Raw genomic sequence first — 26,875 nt, 5'->3', positions numbered from 1 at the left:
CCCATCCAGCTCCCTGCCTGTGGCCCCAAAAAGCAGTCGAGGACGGCCCAAAGCTTTGGGATCCTGCACCCGCTTGGGAGACCCAGTGAATCATCGGACAGAAGATCTTCCTCTCTGTCTCTCCTCTCTGTATATCTGCCTTTCCAATAAAAAAATAATAAAAAAATAATTATTTAAAAAAAAAAACCACTGAGCCTCAGTGCCCCTCAGTACCCAGATTCAGGGAGATTCTTCCCCAGGGGGCCCCAACACCCCCTCGCTCTGTGGTTCTCAGCAGAGCTCTGAGGGGGACTCCTTCTGCTCTTCCTCTTTTGCTTGGAGGCTAAAGACCGGAGAATGAATGAGGAACAGGTGTGAGGCTATGAATCAGCCAGTGTTTTTGGCAATGGCTTACGTGAACACATTTATGTGTTTGATTTGAATGGGTCAGTTATGTTTGAAAGCATTTGATTGTTTTCCGCAGAGGCCATTCACTGCATGCAGAATTAAGGTAATTTGATTTTAACTTTTTAAAAAGTTTCCAAGGAAAGGGACTGGCATTGTGGCACGCAGGTTAAGCCACTGCTCATGATACCGGCATGACATATCCTAGTGTTGGATAGGGTCCTGGCTGTTCTACTTTCATCCAGCTTTCTGCTGATGTGCCTGGAAGGCAGCTGAGGATGGCCTGAGTGCTTGGGGCCCTGACACCCATGTTGGGGACCCAGATGGAGTAGGTGGCTCGTTGTCTTTAACCCGGTCCAGCCTTGGCTGTTGAGGCCATCTGGGAAGTGAGCCAGCAGATGGAAGATCTCTCTATCTCTCCTTCTTAATCTGTTACTCTGCCTTTCAAATAAATAACTAAGTGAACAACCTTAAAAAAAAAAAAAGATTTTCGTGGAAATAAAGCAGAGTTCTAGAAAGCCAGCCTACATGCTCTGATGTGGAATTGGGACCCACAGCTCTTGGGGTTAAAGGTTCATGGTTCATGGTTCCTCCCCAAGTTGGGGCTCTGTGCCTGGCCTGGCACACCTCCTGTGGAGATGAGACGATCTCTGGGGTGGGGGGGTTTCTACCTGCCCCATCTTAGAAGTCCCCCTACAAGAGGCAGCAGGGAGCCCTGGAGGCTGCTTTGGGTAGGGTGGGGGGTTTCATACACCACCCCCCCACCGGGACTCAGTATTTGCTGAGTAACTGGGGTGGCCCCGGACAGGGGAGGAGGGACAGGTCTGGCAAGTTCTGTGTTGTTTATACTACATTCAGGATTACCTCACACATCCCAACCGGCTTCCCCGCCCCATTCGTTGGGGGCCGGCCCTCGGCCCTGGAAGCCCCTTTCCCCACAGGCCCGGGAATCCGGGGGCTGCCATGGGTCTTCCTGTGGACATGAGCTGAGCTGGGACACTGGCCGCCAGCTCCGAGACCATGGAGAGGGACGGCCGCCGGGTGAGTGTGGCCTCTGCGGGCCTCTGGCCAGAGCCTGGGGAACAGGGCTGGGGCTGGGAGCCAGGTGAGGCAGCTGTGTCCCGTGCTGCAGGTTCTAAGGGGAGTGAGAGGCGCACTGTTTGGCTTGAAGCTGCCGCACAGCACAATCTCCTGGCCCCCTTCAGCTGACTGTGGTTCCTAGAAGGAGTCCCCGGCGAGGCCACCACCGGAGCTTGGGCTTTGGTAGTGAGCACCAGGGCTGCCTGTGACCCCTACCCATGGCCAGGCAGCACTGTGGTCAGGGTGCCTGCGTAATGGGAGCTTTGGTTCCTGGAGACTCTGGTCTGGTTTTGCTGCCTTGAGGAGCAGAAATGTTCTAACTGATCATCTTGTCTCCCTCCCTTCCTTGGTTTCCATACCATCCCAGGAACATGGGACTCCCAGTGTTCTGTTCAACAGAGCAGATTCTGTGCTCCTCCCTCCCACAAACCTTCTTAGTCACTTATTTTTGGGTTTCATACCCTTTGTGCTGGGGAAGTCCTGCCTTAGTTCTAACCGCATACCCTCTGTTAGTCTCTTCCACTGCTGCTCAGCTGTGTGTGGGGTGGTGGAGAGCAGCTGCTCTGTGGGGAGGGCTGGGCAGGGACAGGAACTCCCCCACCTCCCGACCACCACCAAGCTTTGCTCCCTGTGCCTCTGTCCTTCCTGCTAAAGGAAGCCCACCCAGACTCTGACTTCCCTGCTCCACTCCACTATCTTTGGGTTTGAGTAAGATCGGCTGATCCCATGTTCTGCAGGTAGTTGCCTTGTGATCCCTTTGAAACTCCAGACACTTCAACAACCTTGACTGCAATTTCTCCTGCATTTCTTCCAGCCCCTCGTAACTTCTTCTCTCCCTCACCTGCTGCTTCCCATCTCCTCTGCTCTGGTCACCACCTCTCCAAGGTCATTGAACCTCTTGGGCTTCTAGGGGCTCTAGAGAGCAGAAAAGTGGGGGATTCCTAGATCGTGGGGAAGTCAGTCCATTGTCCCCCCGCCACAGCCCTGGAGCATCCTCCTTAGTGACTTGCTGAGAGGCTAAACTTGCTGGTCCCTAAACCCAAAGGAGGAGAAAGGCTGAGCTGTCTGCCCAGGTCAGAGGTAGACATGGCAGGATTAGAGGAAGCCGTAGACCCCCATGGGGGCTAGGAGGTGGAGGGTGCAGAGGGGCACTGGGTGAGGAGCGGATGTGGAATTGCTGGTGGGAAAACAGGAGCTCTCAGTTCCTTATGAATGAAGCAGCAAAGGAATAGTAGCAGCCACATTCATTCTGGAAGAGCAATCATCCTTTCTTACCTAAGAATGAAAAAACAGAATCTCCATGTCCTGATTTAAGGCTCTCGAATACACCCCCTCTCTAGGGTAGAACTGCCAGTGTGGGGAGCCTGAAACACAGCTGGCAGCTGGGGGAGCTGTGCTTGGGACACTTTGTACTGGCGGCAACAGGTTTCTTAAGACTGACAAAGAACAGGCAGGCTGGGGAAATGGGTCCTCTCTAGCCAGGCCTTCCCTAGAGGGCTCGATCATAGAGACATGCAGTTTGTCCCTCTGTTCCAGGAAGGAGTGAGGAAGAGACTAGCTGGTAACTTGAGTCTGGTATCCTCTGTGCCACCTGCTGGGTATCCAGAGGGAGCTGGGAAAAACAGGGCCATCGTCTCAGCTTTGCCACCTTCAAAAGAAAAGCCATGTGTTATGGCGGACAGAGAGCCAAACGTGTCCCGAAGGCAAGCCCCTTGGGCTTTCTGAACATCGATTCTGCATCTGTGAAATGGGATCACAATGCTACCTGCCTTAAGCCTCCCGTTGGTGTCTTTCCCACGTGGAATATTCTTGGATAGCTTTGGGCATAGTTGGAGATGTGCGAAGTGGATGAATGGACAGAGACACAGAGATTCCGAGTATGAAGATTTAGGGTCTCCATCCTCATTGCTGTCTAGGGTCTGAGCCTGGATCCCTATTGGAGCAAGAATCTTCCTTCTGTACCTCAGTTTCCCTAGTTATCAGAGAAGAAGGTGGGACAAACAGACTCCTGCCCCCGATTCGAAGCTCCTTTCCGGTTCTTGGACAGAGGCCGGGCACCAGGTGGGAGGGCTAAGCGGCCACTTAGCCTAAGTGTCTTGTTTTGGCAACACAGCTTCTTCCTGGTGTAACAAAAGAGGTGGACTGAGCAGGGCCTCTGGGGCAGGCCTTGTTGAAGGTGCCACAGGGAGCCTGGGTTTGTCAGCTAAGTGGAAGCCTAGAGCTATGCACAGTGGGATCCAGGGTGGACCATCTTGGAACCACATGTCTGTTCTGAAAAACACTGTGCATTCTATGCTTTTTCAGACTGGGCCCAGGGTGGGACGATTTTTGTGGTGAGGCTTTTCTTTTATTTTTTAAAGATTTATTTTTATTATTTCTTATTGGAAAGGCGGATATACAGAGAGGAGAGACAGAGAGGAAGATCTTCCGTCCGATGATTCACTCCCCAAGTGAGCGCAACAGCCGATGCTATGCCGATCCGAAGCCAGGAGCCTCTTCTGGGTCTCCCACGTGGGTGCAGGGTCCCAAAGCTTTGGGCCGTCCTCGACTGCTTTCCCAGGCCACAGGCAGGGAGCTGGATGGGAAGTGGGTCTGCCAGGATAGAACCGGCACCCATATGGGATCCCGGGCGTGCAAGGCGAGGACCTCAACCACTTGCGCCACTGCCACCGCGCCGGGCCCAAGGCTTTTCTTGTCCTGGGTCTTCTTAAGACCTCAGATTGGGTAGTCTTGGGGAAATGGTTGGGGTCCAGGAATAGGCATGCTCCCCCCCAAGGGGCCTTGGCAGGAATCTGCAGTGGCAGACTGATGGGCTATCACCTAGTGCCCAAATGTAATGCAGGTGCTCTGGAATGACACCTGGCCAGGTCTATTTTTTGCACACTGCCTTCATCTGACACCTCTGGCACGTGGTGTCACTAGCGCTCAGCTGACACACTCCACTGTGCCTTTCCGGATTGTCCCTTACGACTCAGTGAACAGGAGGGCAGACAGGTAGGAGTGTGTATATGGTGCTGGAGGTCAGGTACCAGGTGGGAGGGCTAACGACTGATGTAACAGCGGCCACTTAGCCTAAGTGTCTTATTTTGGCAACACAGCTTCCTCCTGGTGAAACAACAACAGAAGTGGACTGTGCAGGGCCAGTGGGGCAGGCCTTACCGAAGGTGCCACAGGGAACCCAGCTTCTTCGGCTAAGAGGAGGCCTTGGCAGCACCCCCACCCCGTCTTGAGAAAGCAGACCCCTCTGCAGGACCACCCAGGGAACCCCCATTACACATCAGCCCTGAGCCGCAGCTAGTGTTGGCTGGGAAGGAGGACACAGTCACAGCAAGAAACAGGCTGCAGTTCTGCTGACTTACACAATGCTCGCTGTCAGGCATGGACACTCGATATCTTTCATAGCATTTGATGATGAATGAATGAATGAGGAGGTATTTTGATTTTGACCTAATGAGGATCTCCCAAGATACAGGAGGCACTGAGAACTGGAAATATAAATATATATATGTATTTCTGTAAGGGATGGCCCAGGACAAATCAGGGCCCAGACTTGAAGGCGCCCTGAGGAGACAGACTGGCTGTCACTATTGTCATGGCCACTTGCTACTCTCTGGCTCCAGCAGGACAGCTTTGAACGTGTCCCCCTCACTGCCCACCTGTGGCTCTCAGTGACCACCACACATCTTGCCCAGAGCCCAAGCCACTGCCCACAACAGCAGCCACAGAACCCCAAGAAGATGCCATGCCCAATTCAGCTGTGACCTTCAACGCAGAGGTCTTCTCCTCCTTGGCATCACTAGCTGATCCCTAGAAGACCCAGGGGAGACCTTGGGCAGGACACATGTGGGGGGAGGGCTCCTTAACTATCTCCCCTCCTTTCGTAGTCTGGGGGACCCCTGAGAGACAGGGTCTCTGCAGGACCTCAACCCGAGGAAGCCATGGCAGAGAGGGCACTGGGCTGAGAGCAAGGAAGGTGTCTTGGGCTTTGCTGATGCCTGCTTTGCTGTAAGATAGACCTGGGGATAACTTTGGGCATAGTATGTGAGTTTTTTGGGCCTCCATATCTTATCTGTAAAATGGAAATAATAATCCTTTGGGGTCCTGGCCAGGAAAGTTGGGAGGAAGTACCGCAAAGCCAGGCCATTCTCAGCTCTCTCCCTGCCTTTCCATAGAACCCTGCCCTGCCTGCCTTCCTCCCATCCTAGGAAGATTAGAGACAGCAGGGCCCCTCTGTGTTGGGGAGTTGGCAGGAGTTATAAAGGCACTGACAGGTAGAAGCAGCAACAACCCAGAGCATGCCTTCCACCACCACCCCTGCCACCGGATATGCAGCCAGGACAGGTGGGGCCAAAAATGGCTCAGGACCACTCATGGGATTTGCCTTTCTCCAGCCCCCTGCACCCGTGGCTATCGGCAGGTTATGGGAGGGGTCCGTGCCAGGTCCCATCAAGGAGCCAGCATCCTGAGTGCCATTTCCATGTCTTGTGCTCACCAGTAAAGGCCTGGGTTCAGGAGGTCTTTTGGGTTCTGGTCCTGGCTCCACCCTCCTCATGCCACACCTGCTCTGGCATCTGCTCAGAGGCTGGGGCCACATGGGCCCCCGAGTAGGAGGCTGGAAGCTCTGCAGGTGCTCTCCAAGAATGGAGGAAAGGAAATTAATTAGCAATGGAGTAGCTTATACGGCAGGTTAGTTGCCAGGGAGCAGGCTGCGAAATGCCTCAAGAAAGGCAGCAGTGTAGCCTCCTGCTCTTGTGGTCCCTTCAGACGGCAGCTCTTCCAACTTCCCACAGTGGTTTAGGTGGAGGTTGAGTTGAGGCTGGTGGTTGTGGAGCAGACAGCCCTCCTCTGGATGCTGCTTCCCCCTGACGTCCCCAGCTGGCTGCTTTCACTCAGCTCTTTGGTCTGGGAGATCTTCTCTTAACCTGGTCCGCAGACCTGACCTCTCTCTACCTGCCTTCTCCCGGCAGTCAGGCTCTCCTGACCCAGGGTTTTCAGCCCTTGGGGAGCATTGCCAATCTGCCTGCTCCTGGCCTCCTGTGTGCCTCTCGTGTGCCTCCCGGTTCCCCCATCCCATGGCTTCCTACTCATTTGCCTCTGGGCCTCTCCCCTTCTGCCCTGGGTACCTCTCAGCCCTGTCACCTCCAGGGCCAGCCCTTTCATTCTAGCCCCTTAGTTCCTGCCCATTATGCATGGGTAACATGGGCATGATCACCAGGTCTTGCTGGGGTGGTGCCTACACCCTGGGCTGGAGTGTGTCACAGCACTCAGGCTGCCAGCTGATTCAGGAGCTCAAGCTCTCCCTGGGTCCCTCTGAAGCTTCACACAGGAAGGGAATCATGGAGAGCTGGTGGGAAATGTGTGTTATGCAAACCAGGCATGGATTGCCAATTGTGTGTCCTTCATCGTGAAGTTTGGGTGACTACCTACACATGTGCAGGTACCATGCATATCTTCTCACATGTATACATCTATGTAAACCATTGGTACTGGGTGATTACCATTAAACTTAGCTTTAAATTGTATTTCTTACGACCTTATTGGAAGTCCTCTTGGATACACAGTGGACTGGGGGTGGGGAGAATCCATCATCCTTGCCCCATTTGCCAATTAAGGACATTGTGAGACTCAAAGGAGATGAAGAGTGTGAAGTTCTGCAGAGAGGAGGCTCGTGCTTGAGGCACTGCTGCTGGAGGCTCAGCTTGCTCCTAGCAGCCTTCCTGGAACCAGATCCTGTCCTTCACCTGCTGCGTGGATTAGGATACGGTCTTGATCTCCTTGGTCCTCAGGCATGAGGTCTAGGTCAAGGGGGCTGAGAACATCCAGGGTAAGACTAAAAGTAGCTGAATCAAATGCTCAGCTGACTGTGGTCTTTGTTATGGCTTTTTCATGGCTCCTTGCTGCTTGTCAGGGGGAGATGGGATGAGCCATGTGACCTGTGTGGAGGGTGTAGTCACTTGTGCCAGGGAACCAGGGAGGAAGGGATGCAGCCATGCAAGACTTCACACAGATCTTTATATCTCAAGCATTCTTAAACAGACTCCACTGCCCTAGCTACCGTGACCCAGGTCCGCCGTGTGGCACTGCTCTGCACCCACCAGCTGTGCCTACCATGTTAGCTCAGCTTTCTGGATAAGAAAACCAATACGTAATGAGGTGAAATCACTTGACCTGTGTCACACAGCTGGGTCAGGGGTAAGGCTAAATCCAACACAGTCACTATGGTCCTTTTGCTGCAACCCTGGGTCACCATGTTTGCCTGATTCTGGCTGACCATGGGGCTGGAAAGTCCCACTAAACGTAGATCCATACAGGAACCCCAGCCTTCTCCCAAGTTCCCAGGATATTCCTGACTCTGTGAGGCCCCAGCCCCCATCTCACAGGCCCAGGGCCCTGAGGCAGTGTGGCGGCCATACACACATCTCAGAGAGGAAGATGGAATCACCAGGGTTTTATTCCAACTCCAACGGGGCAGAGGACTCAAGCACAAATAGGCTGGAGAAAGGACCCTGCCTGGGCGGTTCTGAGCTCTGAACCTTGGCTTTCTTTTCTGTGCAATGGGCTTCTAAAAGTACCATATCCCAGAGATGTCAGAAGGAGCTCAGGATGCTACAGCTGTGAAAGTGCATCATAAACTTTAAAGTACCCTGTGTATTTTATTGTGCTGAATCACAGACATTTCCTCTCTAGCTGGGACAGACATATAGGGAAAGCTGGATAGGCAAGTGCTGCAATGTGTGTACCAAGGCCAAAGTAGAGAACAGCAGCCATTTGTACTGTAACTGCTGAATGCTCCATGCTGGAAGGAGCTCTCCTAAACATTATTATTTTTAGAGAAAGGTAAAAGACCTGGGTAAAAGTGACTGCTCCAAGGTCACATTGCTACAGAGTAGCATAGGGCCCAGGTCTGCCTGACTCCAAACCATGTGGCGTCAGTGGGTACATGTCCATCTGTTCCCATCTCTCCTGCTTCCCACACCCAGTCCTGCTCCACCTGAAGCCGTTGGGGCTAACTTATCTTTGTTATATAGAAATTTAGTCTCCGTCTAGACTAGGTCATGAGAGGGAGACCCTGGCTGCCAGGCCACTGGATTGGCAGCAGAAGCAAGTGCCTTTCAGGCCCCTACACACACCCAAGTGATTGATGCATAGCTGACTGGGGTATTAGATTCCTGCATTCTTGCTCACATCCATTCACGAGCCCTAGCACCTGCTGGGAGAGCTGCATCTGCTCCCACCTCTGGCAAGCTAAGTGGGGCAGCTGCTTGTAACTCCTGGAATTCATCTCTCAACCTCCAGAAAAATAGGCAAGTGACAAAACCAATTACCAACTACGCCCAAAGAGGAAGTTTCAAGGATAGAACCCTATGGCTGATGCTGTTGATGTGGCTCACACATCCTACCTAGGGAGGTCTTACAACCGATCCACTTAACAATGTTAGATGTTTTCAAGCCCAGTGGTAGGTGAGGGATGGAGACGAAGGGCTGGATGTTCACCAGAGAGGTCTAGAACTTCTGTACCCCTTTATGCAGCCTTTTGGACAGGGGCTCCCAGATCAGGTGGGCTTTCTCTCTCATTCTTGCTTCCCAGGGTCAGAGTAGTTCTTGGGCTAGGTCCATTTCCAGTTCAGCTGAAAATATTGCTATGGGAACAGGGTCTGAGGTACCTGTGTGGGGTAGCAGGCAGTTTAGAGGAGTCCCAGGCTGCCAGGGAGCAGTAAGCAGAGGATGCTCAAGCCCTCTTCATCCTCCCTGACAACCCACTGGCTCCTGGCCTAGGTGTGCAGCACCAAAGGCATGGGAACCCCAGAAAGGCAGCAGGACCTCCAGTCCTGGATTGCCTGCTTGTGCCAGCTGCTGCACCCTCCCAAGTAACCCTCATCCCTGCCCCTGGGAACTAGCAAAGCCTGGTGGATGGCACGTGACCTCTGGACCTGATTTCCTGAGTTCAAACCCTGACTCTGCTACCTTCTAGCTCTCAGAACTTGATGAAATTTCCCAATCTCTCTGCCCCTACTTTCCCCTGTGTAAAATAGGGATAATAGCAATTCCTACCTGAAAGCATCATTAAGCAGATTAGATGGGTAAGCACTTACAAAGCACTTGGAGCGGGCTACTTACCGCATAACTGTAAGTGAAACTATTAAAGCTAATTTGATCAATCACTCTACCTGCAGCTATTGAAGGTGGAGGATCTCATTCAATCGTGATGGGACTGGAATCTGCCTGCTCTTGCCTCTCTGGGTTCCCTGATGAATTGGCAGGGAGCAGGGGCAGAGTATGCATGTGCATTTGTGTGTGAGAATTCTAGCTATGAAGCAGGACAAGGCTTTTTCTCAATAGTGCTCTGTCCACTTTTGACAGCAGCTCATTGTAAGAACAGTCTTCTGGTACCATACACACATGCTTGGAAGATATGGATAGCTAGGCTGGGGTGGAAGTGAAGGGGCAGCAGAAGAGATCGCTTCCCCCCACTTTTGGCCATGCTTCCTTGATGTGAGGGCTCAGTGTAGAAGTCCAGTCCAAAAGTGTCTTCTCTGGACACGAGCAACCTAAGCAGGTGTCCCCATCACCCAGCAGATGGCTCCCTGGCCTCAGCCCATCTGGCCCCATCAGCATTTCATGAGCACCATGAAAAACTGAGGGCAAGTGACTTTGTAAACAGAAAGCTTTTTTAAAGCTTGCAGTTGTAGAGGTGCAACATCAAGGTCAGGTGGCCTCATGTGTTGGGTATCTGGTGAGATGATGAGAAGTGATGATGGGGCCTGAGAGGAACTGCAAGTGAGCCAGAATGCAGAGAGAACAGCTAGGCCTCCCTAGGCCTTCCTAACCAATTCTCTCTCTAGAGCTACCTTCTGAGAACCTAGGAACCCATCAGGTGCTCCTCCCAGATGCCACACTTGCATTAATATAATCAAAATTCATGACTGTTGTGTTATTTCAGGGGCCAAACCCAGTTCAAGCCATAGCACAGCTCTGCAGGTGCTGGGGTGGGGGGATAGTAAGGGGCTGCAGACAGTAGGCTCTTTGAACTTCCAGTCTGCCCTTGGATACGCCCTTCTCCTCTGGAGGCTTTGCTCAACCCTCAGCCACTTGCCCCATGCATCCCCAGAGCATCTGTGTCCCTGCTGGGCACGGCTAGCATGGGTCAGCAGGGCAGCAGCCTGAGAGATGCTCTGTGCTCTGCTTTCAGAATGCTCCCCCGGCGAGGGTGTCTCCAGCCCGGACACCCCCTTCCAGGTCATCGTCGGGTGGGTCACCATCTTCCAGGTCAGCCACCGTGACACCCTCCCCAACAAGAGTGTATCTTGTCAGAACGACACCAGTAGGGACTGTGCCAGTCCGGGCATCTCCCACCACCTCAACACCAGCCACCAGGGAGGCTCCAGGTAAGGAGGGATGTGGTGCTGGGGCGGGCGGCAAGGGGAGACACGGAAGTTGGCCCCAGGCAGGGAGGAAATGAGAGCTGGCGCTCCGAGCTCCTTATGCAAGCCAAGCAGGTGAAGGCGCGGGACAGTTAGGCAGACAATGAAGAAGCTGAGGAAGAAGAAGCACAGGAAATCACACTTAGAAACCCAAGATAGTGAGGAATGAGGAGCCAAGGGAGTAGGGCATAGGCATCCAGGCCCATTGGGGCACCTGGAACACAGGAAGCTGCCAAGACAGGCCTGCGCCCTGGCTGCAGTGGAGGGCAGGGCTCTGGTGAAGTTCTTGCCTTGTTCTGCCCTGTGTGTCTGCCAGGGAAGCTGTGGCCTGGAAAGGAGCAAGGTCGTGATCATGTGGCCCTGTTTGGGTTCAAGGAGGCCAGGGAGGCATTCTGACCAAGCTGACAACTGGTCAATCCTGCCCCCTACCCCATCCCAGCTTTCCAAACTGTTGATTAAATGGTTCAGCTGCAAGAAGCCAGAGAGGGCAATGATCTCTGAGAATGGCTCTGTTCTTAAGGAACTGGTTTCTGCCCATCTCATCATTGCCCTCTTCCCACCCCTAGACTTTACACAGTTCCCTCTCTCCTCCCCACCACGAGCCAAAAGGGCTGGATGATGTCTGATGCTGGCCAAGGCTTGGACCCAATCCACAGCCAGCCCTCGCCAGGTGTGTGAATACTTTGGTGGTGATGGAAGGTGGAAAGGCTTTGGAGTCAGATGCCCTGTTGCTCACCAGCAGAATAGGCTCAGATAGCTTATTTCATACCCATGAGCCCAGTTCCCCCATCTGTAAAATGAGCCTTAGGAGCCTCAGCTCACAAGCAGGCAAAGAGAATTCAGAGGATGCAGGCTCGCCCAGAGGAAGAGTAGTCATCAGATTCTGGGTTGCAGAGGTCTGCTTCCATCTGTCATCTCCTTCCTCCATGGCCTCACCCTCCCCTGCCACTGACCTGCTGCTCCTAGGTACCAGCGTGCCCAAGTTTTCCTGGCAGGAGAGTCAGAAGCGGCTGCCGCTCATCGGATGTGTCCTCCTCCTCATCGCCCTCGTGATCTCACTCATCATTCTCTGTGAGTTTGAACAGAAGGATGGGGATGGGTTCTGGTCATTGCTGGGTGGGACTAGGCATGGGGTATGCAGCAGGAACCGCATGGGGGATCCCATGTTGGGTTCACAGAGGGACCCTCCGGCACATGGCCTGGGGTCATGGTCCTTCCAGGCTCCTTGGAGGTGGTTGGGTGAAGGGTGCAGGCATCACAGTTCCTTGGGCTCATCTTTGTTACTGACTCGGGTTAACTGACAAGATCATTCCAAGCACATTCACTCCTTCCACCTGCTCTGTGTCCTGGAAGATCTCATCTGGATTTCACTGGGTTATGAGGCATCCATGGAAATGGACATGATGTCTGATGCAAAACCTTACTCTGTAAGGGCTAATTGCAAAGCAAATCAGCCAGCCAACCATGAAAACCCTGGGAAAGTGCCTCAAGATGCTCTCTCAGTAGTACAAGTGGCTGAGAAGTTCCAGCTCCTGCTCAGTTCTTCCTCTCTCTTAGGGAAAAGATATCCAGGGCTCAAAGCTTAGGCATCCCGGCACACGGGGCCATCTTAGGAGGACTAGGAACACATGACATGCCATCCTATCCTTAGAGCTAGGGATTCCAGCCAGTGGAACCAGAGGGTGACGGAGAGAGAGATGATGGCCGAGGGAGAGGGGCAGGGGCCAGGTGGTGAGAACAGGAAGTGTACCAACAGAACAGCACATCAGTGCTAGGCAGACCTGCCCAGGCATCCTGGCCCCACACTTGCTGGCCGTGCAACCCTCCAGTGAATGGCTTTTCTGAGTGTATTCCCCTACCTGCTGCCCAGGCAGTGGCATCACTGTCACAGGGTACATAGAGGCCTCAGCACTCACCACGTGGTATTGATAGGAGACCACCTGGGGCTGGAGCTTGCTGCCTAGCCCTGGTTTCTCATCACAGGGACCCTTTACTCCACGAGAGCATAGGAAGTGACTCCTGGAGGGGCAGGCAGCACCCAAGGGTGATGGGCTTGCCCATTGCAGCAATAGCTGTCAAGGCAGGGGTAGTTTCTAGCTTTCCTGAAGTGCCCACTGGCTGTTTGTTGTAGGGCAGATCCTCCAGACCTCCCAGGGCCAGAGAGGTGGTATGACATGCGCAGGCTGCCCAGCAGCTATATGGTGGTGCCAGGATGAGAGCCAGGTCTCCTCCCAAAAGAAGGGGTAGCCCTCCCTTCTACCCAGCAGAATCACCAAGCCGTAGGCTTCAGGAGCTTGCTGAAGGGTCAAGCATTTAGGGCACAGAGTGGGCAATCCCTAGGCCTGCATGTTAGAAGACTTGGAAGGACCATCATACCAGATGGCCTTGAGCTTAGGAGACTGAGAGTTTGGTGGGCCCAGTGAGAAGACTGGGGACAGAAAGATAAGAGGAAGGGCTGGGACTCCTTCCTATGAGGGTCCCCAGGGAAAGGTGCCTCTGAGTAGCAGTGGGGTTGTTCCTGCCCTGAACCGAGGCTGTTGCTAGAGACCGTGTCAGGGAGCTGACTGCTCAAGCGGTTTGTGAAGAAGTTGTTTTCTTCTAGGCCTCATCTGTGCACTTGGGTATTGGCTGCCTGGATTGCACACTGAGACTTTGGATGCTGTAGAGACAGGCAGCTATAGGGTCAGGGCTGAGCAGAGAGGACTATGGCTCAGCAGAACCGGGCTGGGTGCTCTCAGAGTGGGCTCGGATACAGATTGTTCTCTGGTCGCCACCTTGGCCAGTGTGTTCATAGGGAAGTGCCCACAGTGCCACAGTGGTACCCACCTCCATCTCCCTCTTCCTTTTCCTCTCTCTGTTTCTCTCGGAGTGGCTGGCTGCTCGAGTCTGCCTGGTGCAGAAGCTTTTTGGAGCATTCCAGAGCAGTCCTGAGCAGCCTTTCTCTCCACACAGATGGGGGACGAGAGCCCCAGAGTCCAAGAGGGATTGCAGGTCGGTGTCTCTGAACCCCCAAGGGCCTTGGGCTGCTTACAGTCTTGTCTCTGTGGCTAGTGGTGACCCAGCCACCTGCTTCTTTTGTTCCAGTCCACTTCTGGAGGGGCCACACGGGGATCAAGTACAAAGAGCCAGTGGAGAGCTGCCCCAGCCATGCCGTTCGCTGTGATGGGGTGGTGGACTGCAAGCTGAAGAGCGACGAACTGGGCTGTGGTAAGGAGGCCCAGCAGGAAAACATGAGTGTATACATGTGTATGCACACGAGCGCATTGCCTCCATGCATGCATGTGCATATGTGTATATCAAATGATTGTGCACATGTGCATCTATGCATGTATTTGTATATGTATTAATGTGTGATGTGTGCATATATGTGCCCATGTGAGCGTTATGTGCATAGTGCATATGTGTTTGTGTGTGTGCATACCGCACAGGCATGCATCTCTGCATAAGTATGTGCACATATTGTTGTAACTCTAAACTGTGTGCCAGTGCAACAGCAGGCAATGGACAGGGCATCAGAAGATTTGGGTTTTACTTATAGCCAGCTTGGATTTGAAACCTGGCTTAATGCTATGTGTCTTAGATGAGCCACTTCTCTTCTCTGGGAGCTGCAGTCTCGTAAATTGTAAAATGAATGGCTTGAACAGGTCCCCTGATGGCTCCTGGCTATCAGACTGAGCCAAATAGAGCAGCTCTGGCTGTAGGGGGGCAGGGGCCCAAAGTCCGCGTCTGACAGGTCACCTCTGATGATCACCTCCAGTTTCTTGAAAGCCTAGTTGTAAACAGCTCACCTTGATGCACTCAAACATCTTTCTGAGCCAAGGCCTCGAGAGTAGGGGATGACCAAGCCATCGGCAACCAAGCCTGTTCTGGGGACATGCATCCAATCATGGATCTTGTGATTCTCCTTGTCCTGCCAGAGCCTGCCCCTCCTGCCGGCAGTGCCTTCTTGGACTCCCCAGCCTGCCACAGTCCTGCCAGGATGCTGCCTTAATGACCACATTGAACTGCTGAGTTCTAGCTGACCATGGCTGCCGGGGCCAGCCTTCCACATCTCTCCTGGATCTCAGCAAGGAGCCTGGGGACCGGACTGCTTTACTCAGCTCCTCCCACAAGAGCTGGCTACAGCCTTGGAGCTGAGGCTCTGCCCTGCCCCCTTTTCTTGCCCGACAGTGAGGTTCGACTGGGATACGTCTTTGCTGAAAGTCTACTCTGGATCCTCCCACGAGTGGTTGCCCGTTTGCAGCCACAGCTGGAATGACTCCTACTCTCAGAAGACCTGCCGACAGCTGGGTTTCGAGAGGTGAGCCTCCCTCGGGGGGTCCTGATTTCAGATGGTAGCTCAGGCACTTTGTAGGACCCTTGTGGTGAAAAGGCCTGGGACACCTCACTGACCTCAGCGTCTCAGGGCCCCCTGAGTCTTTCAAAAAGACACTGACCTTGGGTGCCCTGAGTCTGAGGCAGGCTGGTCCCACAAGGCCCCAGTGATGATGTGTGTAGCTACAATAACATCAGGCTGCTATGTGACCCCAGCACCTTCATGTCTTTGCCATATTTAATGGTTCTGCCCCGTCCTTCCAGGATGACCCCCTGTGTGTTAGGTGGACCCTATCTTTTTACATCACTATGGCCAAGCCCTTGGGTAGACCTTGAGCCAAATCAGTTACAAGGTGGTGGGAACTCATTAAATGGGAAATGGTAGGGGCAGGTGTGGCCAGGCCAAGTTATCAAAATCTCGGACTCTGAAGATCTGAAGCCAAGATGCTCATGCTAGTGGCCTTCCTCTAAGATTGGAAGACATCTTTCTCCATCTTAGCCTGAGAGGTCAGAAGTTGTTTTTTGTTTTGTGTGTGTGTGTGTGTGTGTGTGTTTATTTTTTGAGGACACGGGGAGACAAATTTCCGTTTGCTTGTTCACTCCCAATTTCCCACAATAACCAAAGCTGAACCAAGCCAAAGCCAGAAGCTAGGAACTCAGTCCAGGTTTCCCATGTAGGCACAAAGACCCTAGTATTTGAGCTGTCACCATTGCATCCCAGGATGTGCCTTAGCAGGTAGCTGGAGTCAGAAGTAGAGGTGGGACTCAAACCTAGGCACTCCATTGTGGGGTGTCAGATATTCCAAGTAACATCTGAACTGCTAGGCCAAGTACCAGCCTGGGATTTAAGCTGAGTGGTTCTAGAGCTCACCAAAGTGAATGAGGTTGTGGAGAGAAGGGTCTGGGGGCTCACTTGGGTTCTCTAAGGAAGAAGCACCTGAAAGCCAGGAGCTGGAGACTGGCACCTGGAACTAGTTCTGCAAAGCCTCTGCTGCCCCAGAGTCATGGTCTGGGGCAGCCTGATCCGTGGATCTTGAGGGGGTAGGGGAAGCTCTGGGCATCTTTCACTCACAAGTAGTGGGACCTCATGAAAATCTGGGTCTTTCTTGAGCATGCAGCTATCTGTTGCTTACTCAAGAGATCATTCCTTGAGCTTTTACCATGGGCCAGTGGCTCTGTGTGGTGCCCAGATGCCGAAGAATAGGACAATATCCTTCCCTGGAAGATCCCTGTTACAGTGTGGGTGAAAGGCATAAACTGACAATCCCAGCACGATGCTATGTGATGAGCAGGTTGTGTGGGAAGTGCTGGGGACATGGGACAGAGAAGGTGCCTAGAGAGATCACAGAAGGATCAAGGCCTCTGGGAAGCACAGTGCCGTGAGTGAAGGCCTTGTTTCAGGCATAGGCACACCTCATTCTTCTAGTTCCTGGCAGACAGTGCAAGGATCAGCGTGTAAAAATGCTCCCCCCACTCAGCATCTTTGGGATTAGGATGCAGAGCCTGCTTAGCCAACAGCCAAGGTCGTCCTCAGGTACACTGTGCTCTCAGAATCACCAGCATGCTTGTTCAAGGTTTTCAAGTTTTCTCTTAATTAATCAAGCAATTAGTTAATTAGCTAGAAATGAAGAGCAGGGAGAGAGAAAGAGGGATCTTCCTTCAGTGATTTTACTCTCAAATGCTCAAGGTTCATGGCAGCTGGGGCTGGACCTGCCAAAACTAAAAGCCAGAAATGCAGTCTGGGCTTCCCATGTAGGTGGCAGAGACCCAGCTATGTGTGCTATCGCCTGCTGCCTCCTAGGGAGAGGAAGAGCAGGAAGCTGGAGTCAGGAGTTGAACCCAGGCACTACCAGTGGATGTGGCATCTTAACCTCTAGGCCAACACCTGCTCCAAGTTCTGAAACTTTAATGTGCAAACCAATGACCTGGTGACCTGTAAATGCAGATTGGGTTCAGTGGGTGTAGGGTGATGTGGCTGGTACATAGACGTCAATGTGGATGGAAAAGGGCTGGACTAGTGTTTCCCAATTCCCAGCATGCATGGGTACCACCTGACAAACCAGCTGAAACACAACCTGCCAGGCCCATCCAGAATTTCTGATTTAGCCGGTGTGGGGTGGGGCCTGCGAACTCACCTACCGACTTTGCCAGGTGATGCTACTGGGACCAGACTTGGAGAACTGCTGAGCCAGTACACAGCATGCAATCCATGGGTGGGGCTCTGGCCATGTGGAGCCCTGACTGCAGCTTGGGCCAGTGGCTGCTGTCCTACCCACCGCTGGCAGCCTCTGTCCATGGGGCTGGTGGGGACTTGCACAGCAGTGGGGGATGCAGGCGCGCTCCACTTCCTTGGGCTCATTCTTTTGTCCCTCCTCCCCCACAGTGCTTACCGGACAACCGAAGTGGCTCACAGGGACTTTAGCAGCAGCTTTTCTATCTCTGAATACAACTCCACCCTCCAGGAAAGCCTGTACCGGTAGGGTATGGTGGGCCACACTACCTGTTTGAGAGCGGGGGTGTCTGGGGTTGGTGGACCTTGGAGGAGGACTTAAAAGTCTAGAATGAATGCTCAGGCCTCACTGACAGCACCATTTCATAATAGCAAAGGTTTTAGGGGCCTTGGGGAAGACCAGACCCTCAAGGTTAGTGGTAGCCCAAGGTTAGTTAATTACTAAATTGCCTTTCTGAGACAGCTGGTCGACCTTGGAGCCATTCTTCAGCTGGATTTGGGCTGAGAGTTTCTGCAAGGGTACACTTGGGGTAGGGAAGTGTAAACATTTCTGCTGGGAGCGGGGTGCCAAATATAAAAAGTCAGCCACAAGGAGCCCATTGGGGCCCTAGCCTCCTTCTCTTCTGTAGCCTCTCCCTTGAGAAAGGAGCATGGGGGCAGACCCCCAGGAGCCTTGTTTGCCTTGTGGGGACAGAGAGCAAGCAGTGCCCCAGAAAAAAGGGCGGTGAGGGACAGTTCATTAGGCAGGGCATCTGTTGCCTGTTCCTGTTCCACCAAGGAGCCACCTGTTCAGCTGTTCCATGATGCAGGGACAATGAAATCCTGGGTTCAAAGAACCTGGATCTGGCCAGCATGTATTGTCCACTCACTGCCAGAGACTCAGGGTAACAGATGAGGGTGGAAATGATCCGCACTGTGTTCTCCCCATTTCCAGAGACAACACTGGAAAGGAGATAGTCCTTCTGGGAAGAGGAAGGTCAGGCTCTCCACCTTCTTGTGCCAAAGGGAGCTTCCTTGGGAAGGAGACAGGAACTAAACAAGTCAATCAGGAAGACTACCTGAAGGAGTCAGTTAATGTGCCCCTTTCCTATCTTCTGTGTCTCTTCCTGCAGGTCCGAATGCCCTTCCCAGCGGTACGTCTCTCTCCAGTGTTCCCGTAAGACACTCTTCTTCCTGTATTGTGACCCATGTGGGGTGGGAATGTGGGCAGAGGGTTGGGCTGGCCTAGGGATCTAAGCTAGGAAAAGACCTGTTTTAGGGCAAGGATTCCCACAAGGCTTGAGTCAGCCCAGAGTAACTTCTGCTCCTAGCATGGGCTGCCCAGTAACCTCTCTCCTTCCATGAGGGCCCTTTGAATGCTTCTTACTGGATTCTGGGCAGGAGCAGGTGGGCTGGGAGAGTACCTGCTAGCTCAGTGTAAAGCTTCAGTCTCCACAGACAGAACTAACTGGAGACCCGGCTCCCTAGCCAGAGCTCCTCTCAAAGAGATGGGGACTCATGCCCAGCACCCTCCAGCAGCCATCCTCCTGGAATGACTCGCTCCAGAGCGGGCTGGGATGAAGGGCTCCCAGTAGCACTGAATGTCCATTGGAGACTCCATGGTCCCCACTTGTGCATCTTAGTTCTATTTCCCTTTGGTTTTGAAATGACTGAGATTCCCCATGATGCTGTTCATCAATGCAGCGCTGTGTTAGAATTGGTCCACTATGGTGCAGAGGGTTAAGCCTGCCACAGGGGGGCCAGTTCAAATGCAGCTGTTCCGCCTCCAACCCAGCTTCCTGCTGATGCATCTGGGAGGTAGCAGAAGATGGCCCACATCCCTGGGTCCCTGCCACCCATGTACATGGAAACCCCACATAGAGTTTCTTGGTGCCCAGCTCCAGCCTGGCACAGCCTTGGCCGGCACAGCCATTTAGGGAGTGAATCCGCAGCTGGATGATGCTGCTCATCCTCTCTCCCCCTCTCTCTGTAGCTCTTTAAAGATTTCAGATAAACCTTTTAGAAAACAAAGTTTTTGTGTATTTTTTTTTAAGTAGAATCTATCCACCTAATGGCAGCCCTGGCATTCTGCATCACAAACTTCAGGCCCCATAGGGGGCCAAAGCATGGGCCATTATGAGCATTTGTTGAATTACTGAAAGAACGATTGAAGGGAAAGAGGGCTGCCTAGAGTCAAATCTCCAACCTGGCAGGGGATGGCTGTGCCGGAGGAAAGCAGCCAGACTCCATCAGATTCAGAGAGCGAGGCCATTGTGGGTAGAAGAATGCCTGTCATTCTGCACAGGTTTGCTTCAGGCTGAATGTGGCAGAGGCTCTGAGCTCACCACTGGTCTATTCTGCTTCCCCTCCACTCCCCCAACCCCACCTCCAGACTGTGGACTGCGAGCCATGACTGGGAGGATCGTGGGAGGGGCCCTGGCTCCCGAGAGCAAGTGGCCCTGGCAAGCCAGTCTACACTACGGTACCACCCACATCTGTGGGGGCACGCTCATCGACGCCCAGTGGGTGCTCACCGCTGCCCACTGCTTCTTTGTGTAAGTCTCTGAGGTGGCAGGTGACTCATGGGGTGTCAGCAGGAAAAGGGCTGACCACACAACGACCTTTCTGTGCAGGAGGACTCTGGGTGCCATCCTGGTATGCTCACCTGGGGCCAAACAGTGCAGGTGTGGCTGCAATGATCCCTTGAGGGGCAGGATTGAGGGGTAAGGCCCTCGGGTGAGAAGAGGCCACGATGGTATTCAGGAGAGTAGGACAGCTGGGCAGAGGGCGCTTGTCCCTGAAGAACAGAAATGAGAGCTTTGGGTTTAGTTTCAGCTTCCTGTTCTTGTAGTTAAAACTTGCAGGAGAAGGGTCTGGGAAATCGAGAACTGTAGGACAAGGCTTGAGGGAGGAACATGCCATAAGCTGCTGAGCCACCAGCCAGCCTTGTCCTCTGGAAGGCCCAAGCCCGATCTAACAAGCAGAAAAGGGGTCAGGCACAGGAGCATCAACTTCCCCAGTATGAGTCTGCTTCAGGCCACTGCATCCTGTCAAAGTCTCTACAGGTACAGAGGGGCCATGATGAGATCTACCGTCCCCTACCCCCGCCCCACATAATTCAATCCTTGGAGCCACAAGAGGAAACTGTGGGCGAGGGGAGCCCTATCTCATGTGTGCCTCCCTCTATAGCATGGCAAGGTACAGAGTGTCCTGCTCAGAATGCCTTCTGGGGTGAAGAGGGATGCTATGGCCTCCTGGGAGAAGACAGAAGGTCACCTTCTGAGGCTGTCCCATTCGTTCTCCCATCTCCAAGCTGGTATTTAGGGCTGCAGCTCCTTGAGTACCACCCACAAGCTCTGCCAGACAGGTAACCAGCCCACGCTCTTGCAGCACCCGCGAGAAGATCCTGGAGGGCTGGAAGATATACGTGGGCACCAACAACCTGCACCAGCTGCCCGAGGCGGCCTCCATCTCCCAGATCATCATCAACGGCAACTACACTGATGAGCAAGACGACTATGACATCGCTCTCATCCGGCTCTCCAAGCCCTTGACCCTGTCTGGTGAGTGACAATGTGCCCCAGCTGCACCCAGCCGAGCCCTGGGAGTCCTAGAAATGATGATGTGGGACACTTTGACTTTATAGTTGGGGAAATCGAGGCCCAGGGAGCTTGAAAGACTTATGCCCCAAATGATACAACTCGCATCACCAACTGATGACAGAGCCAGGGCTTGGATACTGGTCTGCATCAATACGCATGGATTGAATTGTTCTGCTAGTCTCAACTGAGCACTTAGGGTCAGACACGGGAAGGCATTTTACATACACTATTTCATGGGTTCCTCCCAACCAACTGACCAACCCCGCTAAGCAGGTTCTATTAATAGCTTCATCTGAGAGCAAGAGAACTCCCTGAAGCTACAGGTAGAAGGTGGCAGCTCCAGGGTGGGATCCAGGTCACTGTGACTCCCAAGCAGTGCTCCTACCCTTGAGCTCCAAATTACAGACATGGCAGCCAAGAATGTGGGCTGCACCCACCCTTCAGCCAACTGCCATGTAGGTGAGCCCAGAACCAAGAGAAGCTACACACAGGTAGTGCTAGAGTCCACGGGTCACTGTGAACAGAGAAGGCCTCCTTCATTGACTAGCTCATTTATCAGGTCCTTGCTGTGTGTACTACTACACAATCAGCTCTGCAATTACAGTGACAAATAGAACCAACAACATGCACCAGGGCAAGTCAGGGAGCCCAGTGATGATGAGAGGAGCACAGAGGAGGGTGAGCTTGCCCAAGAACAGATAGTGCAGGTACGCAAATGGTACCCCAGAGGGCCCCTAAAGGAGGTGCTAGAGAGCATCAGCCAAGCTGTTCAGGTGGAGGAAGAACAGAAGGATGGCTCTCTGGTTGATCCTGCCGTTTTTGTGTCCTGAACCTGTGAGCTGGTGCTTCCTGGCACATTCATTACGGGGGTGGTGCTGCTGTGAGTCAGAGCTGTGAGCTCATCACAGTGGGGTGAGGAGGAGGATCTCTGCACAGCTTGTCTGGGCAGGGCTGGCCCAGACCCATGCTTAGTTGTGGCCACACCCACCCTCCAGCCATGCCCACACATAACCACGCCCACATCACCACACCTCCAAAGCTACACCCTCCAGCCTTGATGGGGGCTCAGATATGAGCACACACATATATACATCCAGGGGCACAGTTCCTCTCAACCTTGTAAAACCCACATTCCATTAGACTTAACGCCCAGATCTTACCTACTGTCAAGACCCCTTAACGTTACTTGACATTCTAAAAGCAAAGTCATTTCTAAAACCAAATGAAAGTCCTCATCTCGTGGCCAGTGCCTTCCGGCTTGTGACAGTTCCTCCTCCAGGCTCTGATAAACCGTCCTGGGCAGGAAGCAGACCCTTAGTCCAAGAATTGTAGTGCAGATTCACATTGGACCATGTGCCCTGCTTTTTGGTTCAGAAATCAGGCCAGATCTTCTGAAATTCATTTGGCAGGCTTCGCACCTGGGAGTCACAGTTCTTTCTGGGAAAAGCGTGTGAAAACTCACTGAGAAATCAAATTCCCTACATAAGTGAGTGGCATATCTCTCAATGGGCATTTAGCAGTGGTACACAGAAAATAATGGATGTAGACTAGAAAGCAGGTTTTCCTTTGTTGGTGAATAATGCATGGTTTTATCCCTTCATTTACTTTCTGTTTGCTCTCTAGCAGACAGAACGCGGTAGGTGTCAGTGTTTAAAGCCCAGTGTATAGGATTGGGCGTTCATTCATCCTCCCTCTCTGTTTCTCTCCTGGCTGTCTACTTTGCCCTCTAACTCAATGTTTGCAGACAGGAGGCTGCAGTGAGCAGCAACAGTTGCTAATGCTACAAACATCCTGTTTATGCTTGCCTCCTCCAACTTGGTATCCGGTGGTCGATGCCCTCTATCAGGGACACCAGTTCCCAGAGAGAGCTTAGGAGGTGGTCCTCGATGGCCCCTTCTCCATCCTTCTGGGTGTGCGGACAACTGTGCTATGGTTTTTGGTCAGTGCCAAGGGCTGTGTCCTTCTTGGGGAGGCGTCTCACCATGGGCCAGTTGAACATTTGTGGGGCGAGTCATGGCCCTGGCCAACCAACAGGTAGCCTCCCACCAGGTCACAAGAGCACCCAGAAAGCGTGGCCTGCAGCTGTTCTGTTCCCTCCAAGGAAAAGGCACGGGGAAGGCTCAGCCAGGAGAGCTGGGCTTGGTAAGGAGAGACCTGCAGCTGTCAGTGTTTACTTGGCATAAGAGAGCTTCTAAGCATCTATGCATGCCCAATGTGGCAGCAACTCAGAATGGTTCTGGGACTCTGGCTAAAGGGTTAGGATAATGTGAGGGTGTTTCTTGTCCAGTTAGCCCAAGACTCTGGAGGATTCCTCACTGCTCTGGGCCTCCTAGAGTGTTAAGTTCTTGCTCCTCTGTGTCCTGTGTCTGAATCCCTCCAGCCTTGCTCCTTCACTGATGTCTTGCAATCACATTTCAGCTCACGTGCACCCTGCCTGCCTCCCCATGCATGGACAGACTTTCAGTCTCAACGAGACGTGCTGGATCACAGGTTTTGGCAAGACCAAAGAGACAGATGGTGAGAGCGGATGCACTGTGTTGTGTGTGCAAGTGCAGGTCTACACATGTGCATGTATGGAGGTGATGTGTATGTAGAGGAAGCTTATGTGGGTGAGAGTTTGGGTTAACAGATTCAAGGGTCTATGTCTGAATGTATATGCATATATATATATATGTGTGTGTGTATATGTGTATATGTATATGCCAGCATAGGTGGTATGGCAAGACCACCTGGAGATCCCTGTAGGGGAACAAGTTGGTTTCATGGCTTATTGCATTGGAGGTTGTGGGGTGACACACCACGGGGAGCTGTGGAGAATCTCTATAAGACAGTGTTAGGAGTTTGTCATTGCATCGGTGTGCTTTGAAGAAGGTTCAAAGATGTGGGACTTTTCTCTAGACTGGATGCTAAGGGGGGCAAAGGGGGACAACTCTATGATTGGGAATCTTAGTAATTTCTTCTGGAAGGAGGGAGGAATCCAAAGCCATGATTGCTAATGAAGAAGCTGGCACCTTCAATGGCAGGAAGAAGGGATATTGGATGTTTTTGAGGTTAGCATCGTGATCCTGTGCAAAAAGACTGTTGCTTTGACCTAGCTCATCCTGATCACAGGTGACTTGCTGGCCTCTATGTTCCCCCAGGGGATACCTCAGCAGCACTGGTGGCATGGTTACACTCAGGCCAATTCCCAGCAGCAGGGCTGCTTTTCCATGGCTCTGTGTGATGGTGTGGCCACAGCCCTCTTCCAATCCAAGCCTAGCCACCAGCTGAAAGGCACACAGTTCTTTGGTACTAGGATTCTCCACCTGCAAATTGATCAGTAAGGCTCACCCTCTGTAGGGCACGTGGTTTCTGAAAGGACCACGGTGCTCTGAATGTAGGTGGGTGTGGCCAGGGAAGCTTCCTAGTACATGCTCAAGTAGGTCTGTTTCATGCACAATGAGTCGTGTCTGGCACATGAGTGAGTTCCCTTGTGTCCTAGTGTCCAGTCACATAGCCCAAGCACAGGCAGGGAGCTCACTACTCCCAGGAGGCCAAGTCTCAGTCTTGTGGGGGAGGGGCAGCTGGAGATCCAGGGGCTCATCAACTGCCCACCCCCTCTCCTCCATCCCAACTTCACTGAAGAGAAGACATCCCCCTTCCTCCGGGAGGTGCAGGTCAATCTCATCGACTTCCGGAAGTGCAATGACTACCTGGTGTATGACAGCTACCTTACCCCAAGGATGATGTGTGCTGGGGACCTGCGTGGGGGTAGGGACTCTTGCCAGGTAAGGCAGCAAGGCCAGGGCTCAGGGCCTGGGATCCTGGGGTGGAAGGAGGTTAGCATGTTGGGGTTGATGCGGGAACTGGGGCTTTCCTTTCCAGAGCAGAGTCTACCTCTCTCCCCTGCTCCCTGGCTGACATACTCACTCTCCCCTTCAGGGAGACAGTGGGGGACCTCTTGTCTGCCAGCAGAACAGCCGCTGGTACCTGGCGGGTGTCACCAGCTGGGGCACAGGCTGTGGCCAGAAAAACAAGCCTGGGGTGTACACCAAAGTGACCGAAGTCCTTCCTTGGATTTACAGCAAGATGGAGGTGAGTGCCTAGCACCAGCACTGCACTGGACAGTCTGGTTATCTCTAGAAATGGGAAAGCAAGGAAGCCCAGGCCCTGCTAGGAGCACAGACAGAGGTCCACTCAGCCTGAGTGTCCAGAGACACATCACATGTTGGGTCTGCTGTTTGTCTGAGTTTCCTTCTGGTTCCTCTAGAAGGCCCTCCCTCTAGGGCAGGAAGCAGAACCTTAGGACCCAGGCTCCACCCCTGCCCTTCCTGGGCCTTCGGTGTACACTGGGAAGCAGGCAGTGCCATGCCCAGCCCTTCTGTCCTCTTCCTAGGGAGAGGGCAGAATTGTGAGGAGCACAGAGGGGCTGGAGTGGGGGTCTCCAGGGCTGAATGCAAAGGGCTCTCATGATGCTGAGGTGCTCCTTCTCTCTTTCCTGGCACTCTCTTCCAGAGGCAGAGGGAGCTGGCTGACAGCTGGGTTGGGTGTAGACCCAGGACCCTCACCTGGGAGGGAGTGAGAGGGTATCTGTACTTACCCAAAGCCCAGCCTCACCCTCATTGCACTCTCCTGATTGCTCTTTCCTAGAGTGAGGTGCGCTTCCGGAAATCCTAACCGAGGTCCTGTCTCCCCCCTTGCAACACGGACTGCTGCAAACACTCAGGCCCAGGGACCCTCGGCCATATGCAGCATTTGTGGGCACCTGCATGATTCCCACCTCCACTGTGTGCTACTGTGTGTGTGTGTGTGTGTGCTGCCCTTCCACATTCTGCAGGAACCAGGACAGCTGCCAGCTTCCTCCAGAACCCCAGACTGGGCACCTTTTGCAGACAAGAGCCAGCACCATGGATGTTCCCGCAGAGGGGTCCACAAAGAGAGGAGGTAGAGTCCAAAGAGAGCCCAGAGAAAGGCCTGGAAGGTGACCTCAGTAATTCCAGCTGCTCTGATGCTCACTTGGGGACCAGCCAAGAGTGAGCAGCACCCTGAAGCCCTGGTGACAGGGACAGTAGATGAGGGTGAGGGTTTTTGCTGGAAAGCCAGCCTCCCAGTGTCTGGACTGTCCTTGGCTGGGGATCATTGCCCACTTGATGTTGTGAGCAGGTGCTCCTGCCCAGCCTTCATGCTGGTGCCTTCAATGTCCAGAGCCAGCCTGCGCTGTGACTGACTGTGCTGTTGATCATGAATGGGGCCACTATGCCTGTTTGCTCACAAGCTGTTGCATTGGGCTTTATTTTACTATTTTTTTTTTTAATTTAAGAAGTGTAAATAGATGTATTTTTGAAGAGTCTGCAAAATCAGTCACCCAAGAACCCCTGGGGGGCTCATGAGAGTGGCACAATTTTGTAATCCTACACAGTGTTCCTGGCTTTAAGGAACTAGCCAACGGCCTGGACGAGTCCCCAGGAAGGGGATCTGAAGGCAGTGCGGGGTCTAGCAATGCCTTTGAGATACTCAGGGAAGAGAATCTGCAACTAGGCAATGAGCAAATCCAGTTCAGGGAGAGCCACAGGCTGCTGTGCAGCATGGGCTATAGGCAAGGCCTGGAGATGTGGAGGCTGCTCCTGTGCAGGCTCCCAGGAGCCCCCAGAAGTCCAAGTGGACAGCATCCTCATACACAGGCCTATCCCAGGACATAGAAGTCTTGCTCAGCCTTCTCTGTCTTTCGATTTCTTAGTTGTTCCAGAAACGTAGCACTGCCATGGCCACTGTAATAGAGAGGAAGCTGACCACTGTCCCAGACTCTCCAGACAAATCCCCTGGAGAGTCAAAGTCGGGTTCTTCTGCCAGTTGTCGGCATCACCTCACCATCCAAGGCATGGGCA

The 26,875-nt window shown here is 53.1% G+C and overlaps 1 protein-coding gene across 1 annotated transcript; it reads left to right on the top strand.

Annotated features, from left to right (window-relative positions):
• Window positions 1-1,404: 1,404 nt before the first annotated feature.
• LOC121167436 (transmembrane protease serine 13-like) lies at window positions 1,405-25,667 on the top strand. Its single transcript, XM_040996830.1, has 13 exons — window positions 1,405-1,425; window positions 10,655-10,850; window positions 11,853-11,957; window positions 13,971-14,093; window positions 15,057-15,186; window positions 17,584-17,676; window positions 18,543-18,586; window positions 19,802-19,964; window positions 20,800-20,972; window positions 23,430-23,528; window positions 24,636-24,778; window positions 24,933-25,085; window positions 25,641-25,667. Exons 1-13 carry the CDS (start codon window positions 1,405-1,407, stop codon window positions 25,665-25,667), a joined length of 1,470 nt encoding a protein of 489 aa, XP_040852764.1.
• The last annotated feature ends 1,208 nt before the right edge of the window (window positions 25,668-26,875 follow it).

Source organism: Ochotona curzoniae, unplaced genomic scaffold (assembly GCF_017591425.1).
Source record: "Ochotona curzoniae isolate NIBS_2020 unplaced genomic scaffold, NIBS_Ocur_1.0 patch365, whole genome shotgun sequence".
Lineage (NCBI taxonomy): Eukaryota > Metazoa > Chordata > Mammalia > Lagomorpha > Ochotonidae > Ochotona > Ochotona curzoniae.
The sequence above is the reverse complement of the archived record's forward strand: the minus strand, read 5'-3'. Positions and strand labels throughout refer to the sequence as shown.

Excerpts from the sequence above, each read along its gene's own strand:
- LOC121167436 (XM_040996830.1), top strand. The coding sequence starts at position 1,405 with ATGGAGAGGGACGGCCGCCGG. Across the intron at positions 14,094-15,056 it reads GAGCGACGAACTGGGCTGTG|TGAGGTTCGACTGGGATACG; the intron begins GTAAGGAGGCCC and ends CTTGCCCGACAG. Across the intron at positions 18,587-19,801 it reads CGTCTCTCTCCAGTGTTCCC|ACTGTGGACTGCGAGCCATG; the intron begins GTAAGACACTCT and ends CCCCACCTCCAG.